General features: G+C 43.0%; 1 protein-coding gene across 1 annotated transcript in view; it reads left to right on the top strand.

Moving 5' to 3' along the window:
• LOC125294138 (glycerol-3-phosphate acyltransferase 4-like) overlaps positions 1 to 5,000 on the top strand; it is a 35,217-nt gene that overhangs the window by 14,140 nt on the left and 16,077 nt on the right. The window contains exons 9-11 of the mRNA XM_048242533.1: positions 1,411 to 1,466; positions 3,810 to 3,895; positions 4,427 to 4,555. Coding sequence (XP_048098490.1) covers positions 1,411 to 1,466; positions 3,810 to 3,895; positions 4,427 to 4,555 — 271 coding nt within the window. The remainder of the gene's footprint in view (positions 1 to 1,410; positions 1,467 to 3,809; positions 3,896 to 4,426; positions 4,556 to 5,000) is intronic.

The following is a 5,000-nucleotide window of genomic DNA, read 5'->3' as shown; positions in this document are numbered from 1 at the left end:
CCTCTCTCCCTCTCTCTCTCTCTCTCTCTCTCTCTCTCAGTGACAACTGCAGCTCACTCACCGCTTAACAGGCATCTGGTCCTCAGAGTAGTACACTATAAGGCAAGGATACTTACCCAGGTACCCTCAGAGTAGTACACTATAAGGCAAGGATACTTACCCAGGTAACCTCAGAGTAGTACACTATAAGGCAAGGTTACTGACTTACCTAGGTAACCTCAGAGTAGTACACTATAAGGCAAGGTTACTTACCCAGGTACCCTCAGAGTTGTGCACTATAAGGCAAGGTTACTTACCCATGTAACCTCAGAGTAGTACACTAAGGCAAAGATACTGACTTTCCTTGAATTTCCCCTTGGGGATCAATAAAGTATCTATCTATCTATCTATCTATCTATCTATCTATCTATCTATTTGACTTACCCAGGTACCCTCAGAGTAGTACACTATAAGGCAAGGTAGCGCTTGGACTTCACTGTGTGCAGTGTGTTTCACTAATTCACGGATTGGGATAAATGCAGAGACCAAATTTCCCTCACGGGATCAAAAGAGTATATATATAAGGCAAGGATACTGACTTACCCAGGTAACCTCAGGAGTAGCCTCTGATCTCCAAACAAAACGTCACTTTAGAACCAATAGCTGCCTAGTGCAGTGTTCTTGTAGAGATCAGCGGTTGCTCTCAAAGTTACCCGGGTTGGCTAGTTGGCTAGTTAGCTGCTGCGTAGTGCAGTGCTCTGGTCTACAATCTGGGGCACTGACATGCATCTGCTCATTTTGCTCTGGTCTCATCTAGAACAAAATGATGTTTGTGCGACAGCAGCCTATTCTTCAGAAGTCCATACAACCACAACCTCAACTTCTTTCCACCAAAAGTAACCCAAATTCATCACTACGCCATGATGTCATTTCCCCTTTACCATGCCTGCGCTCTGTGAAGACAACCAAGCCGTTGTATTTGCATTGCAATGCATTGGCTCATTGAAAATGTCATACAACTATTCTGCTAAGCTAGATAAAGTGGCGAAAGAATGTTATAATCTGAAGTTTACAAACTACCAGCTGGCTCATGAAAAAATGATCTGACTAAATGGCCGAATATGTTTACCCTCATCTTGTGGACACTCCTTAGGCCAGACAGCAAACACCATACTTCCTGTATATAATTTCTATATCCTCAACAGTGGGCAAGTTGAGTAAGTGTTTGTGTGTGTGTGTGTGCTTTCTTCAAGTCAACTCAACCTTTAGACCTTTTGACAAAATGTTTAATTTGGAGGTGAATATTTGCAAAAATCCACAGTGGTGGGCAAGTTGAGTACGTTTGTGTGCTGTACTGTAACTTGTGTGTGTGTGTGTGTGTGTGTGTGTGTGTGTGTGTGTGTGTGTGTCTGTCTGTGTCTGTCGCTGCAGGTTGAATGACCATGTGGAAGACAAAACTAAACTGCCCATCTTGATTTTCCCTGAAGGTGAGCTTCTCTGAGTGTGAGACAGACAATCTGTGTGCGTGTGTGAGAGAGAGAGTGAGAGTGAGTTAGTGACTAAATGAGTGTGTGTGTGAGTGAGTCTGTGTATGCTCACCTGTGGTGGTAGGTGATGATTGAGTGTATGTGTGAGTGTGTGTGTGCTCACCTGTGGTGGTAGGTGATGATTGAGTGTGTGTGTGAGTGGAGTGTGTGTGTGTGTGTGTGAGTGAGTGCTCACCTGTGGTGGTAAGTCAGTGTTTCCCATACATTGACTAATCTGTGGCGGGGCGCCACAAAATAAAAATCGGCCGCCACACATAAATATTCTATGTTTAATTTAATTTAATTTAATTTAATTTAAATTAAATATAAGATCAAATCCTTGCATTGCCATTGAGCTGCGTTTTTACATACGCAGCCTTTCCTTTGCCCCCTCGCTCTCTCGTGAGTCCGCTGCCACTTCCCTGCATGTGCATTTAACAAAATATTCACGATTGTTGAAGGATTGTTGTTGCCACATAGAAGCATTGCATAGAAGACGCTGGCTAAAATGCTATCAAATCCTTTAGCATCGCGGGACCATGCTAAGCAAATTTGTTCAAAACTGCTGCATTGAAGTTAACTCTGCTAAGGTCTTATCACAACATAGTAGGCTACATTGAAGAGACTAAACTAAGTCAAGTTATGCAATCAAGCTGTATCTCAAAGCTTAGATTAAAACGTTAGAATACTGTTTGGATGTCGAATTTAGCAGGCTTAGCCTACTTACAGCTGCTTGTCAATTTCGTTGAAGGGCTCATTTTATTGACTCTGACACTGAATGTTTGCAAAATCCCAATGTAAATGGAAAAGTGCTTTCCAAGATTCAAAAGTGCAATGTATTTGTACTGTAGAATCATGACACGGTGTGTGTGTGTGTGTGTGAGAGAGAGAGTGTGTTTGTAGGTTGTGTGTGTGTGCTTGTGCGTGCGTGTGCGTGTGTGTGTGTGTATGTGTATGCAGGACTGTGGGTGTATGTGTGAGTGTGTATGTGTGAGTGTGTTTTGTGTATGTGTGCAAAAAAATATTTAGGCGCACTGGTGCGAATGACTTCTAACCATGTCAATGTTTGTCTACAAAATACACCGCAACATCAAGAAACATTACTGGTGCAAACCATAGAATCACGCCACTTAATGCAGCATAAAAACTACACCTCCCATCAACGTTAGCAGTTTCGTTGTGACTCGCTAGTAGTCGCTTCTATCAAATCCAAGAGCGCGCAGAAAAAGCGGAAAGTTAGACTAGCCAGCCAAGATGCAAAGATTGAAGAAATTCATCGGATATAGGAGGAACAGGATGAGATTCTGAGAATGCAGTGAGAGAAGGAAAGGTAACCCAACATGCCTTTTAGCCCAGTTGACGTATTGGCTGCAATATGCAAAATATAGCTGTAGCGAACCGGCACAAAAGTAGCCTCCCGTAATACTCCCATTTTATTCAAAGGTAGAACGCTACTGACAACTCCAGGCTTCCACGCATGCTTGTTTGTTTACACCGAATACAAGCTGAAGTGCAAAACGAAAGTGGGCCTTGCCTTGAAAGTAGGCGTTTGCCTACTGCCCCCATCAATGCAGATATTTCAAATAAAAAATAAAAGGATAAAAAAAATATATATCCTTGATAGCCTGTGTTGGGTTTTGTGGAAGAGAAAATGGACTGTTTTAGTAGTAGTATTAGGCAGTATGTAGTCAGATAGGTCACCATGGGCATATTTGCATTAGCTACAGATGGATTCACAAATAAATAAGTTAATAAATTATATAAGTAATAAATAAGCCTACATTTGGCAGGATACTTGATATACAGGCTAAATGCAAATATGGCAATGTATTATATTATTTTACATTAACAAAGGGAAATAGATATATAGGAAAATAGAACAGACTGAAAATAAAGTAGGCACTGATCTTTAAAATCCTGTTTCCTGTAGCCTAAATGTTGTCAGTCATTCTTAATATTCGCAATTGGTGCACTGGCATGTTTAACTGTTAGCTGCAGTGTAATGTTAGATTATGTGTAAGTTAAGTACAGAACTGACCGTGCGCCCAAATTTTTGTCTGTGCTCCTAAATTTTTTTTAACTTGGGCGCACAAGTGCTCCTGGAAGAAAATGTTAGTGTAGAGCCCTGGTGTGTGTGTGTGTGGAACTGTGGGTGTATTTGTGTGTCACAGCTTTAGCCCATTTCATGCTTTCCTGCCCCTCTCAGGCCTGACTGTTTCCATAGAAACGGAGCGCAGTCTGTTGTGTGCACTGTGAATAGCTCTGTGTGTGTGTGTGTGTGTGTGTGTGTGTGTGTGTGCCCAGGTACCTGCATCAACAACACGTCAGTCATGATGTTCAAGAAGGGCAGCTTTGAGATCGCCTCCACGGTCTACCCTGTGGCCATCAAGGTGAGCCGTCCTCTCCTTTAACTCCCTCATGGCGTCTCCATCTCCCGGGTAACAGCTGTAAGCATTCTTCTTGTAGAAGGTTCCAGAGAAGGTTCTAAAAGGCCCATAGTCTGACTTGCTTGTTGCGGTTTCTATGGAGACTTTTGTCAGCTGATTTCCTGTGTGTTGTGTGCTTGGGACAGTAGCCCAACCAACCAACACACACACACACCACACACACACACACACATACACACACACACTACTCCTGTTGTTCTGTCAGCATGTGACTCTAATGTGATTTTGGGGACACAAATCTAATATGTGTAGATGGCATCAAGACACAGCTGTGCATGCAAAAGAATGTGCAGCATCAAAGATGCAGTATTAATGGAACTCCAACTTATACCTCTTAACCTGACTATCATCTTTATGACGGTCCACTGCATCTCTGTATGTGGGGGTTGGATGGGGTGCCTGACCAGGTGTCCAGTGCTGATAATGATTTTACTGTGTGTGTGTCCCTGTGTGTGTCTGTGTGTGTGTGTGTAGTATGACCCTCGTTTTGGCGATGCCTTCTGGAACAGCAGTAAGTTTGGGATGGTCAACTACCTGCTCCGGATGATGAGCAGCTGGGCTATTGTCTGCAGTGTCTGGTACCTGCCTCCCATGACCAGAGAGGTAATACACACACACACACACACACACACACACTGCTCAACACATATATTTCACTACACACACACACACACACACACACACACACACAGCTCAACACATATATTTCACTACACACACACACACACACACACACACACACACAGCTCAACACATATATTTCACTACACACACACACACACACACACACACACACACACACAAAAACACACACATATACTCCAGTACACACACATACATACACACACACACAAGCACACATATACCCCAGTGTACACAGACACACACACACACACACACACACACACACACTTAGCCATCTACCTACACTCACCCTGAGCTCCAGATGTCTTATTAAGCCTCAATGAATCAAGTTACTGCCTGACAACCACTCACATTGCTGCAACACTAAAGCAACTCACACACACACTAGTGTTAATTTCGTCAG

The sequence above is a fragment of the Alosa alosa genome, chromosome 5 (assembly GCF_017589495.1).
Source record: "Alosa alosa isolate M-15738 ecotype Scorff River chromosome 5, AALO_Geno_1.1, whole genome shotgun sequence".
Taxonomy (NCBI): domain Eukaryota; kingdom Metazoa; phylum Chordata; class Actinopteri; order Clupeiformes; family Clupeidae; genus Alosa; species Alosa alosa.
The sequence above is the reverse complement of the archived record's forward strand: the minus strand, read 5'-3'. Positions and strand labels throughout refer to the sequence as shown.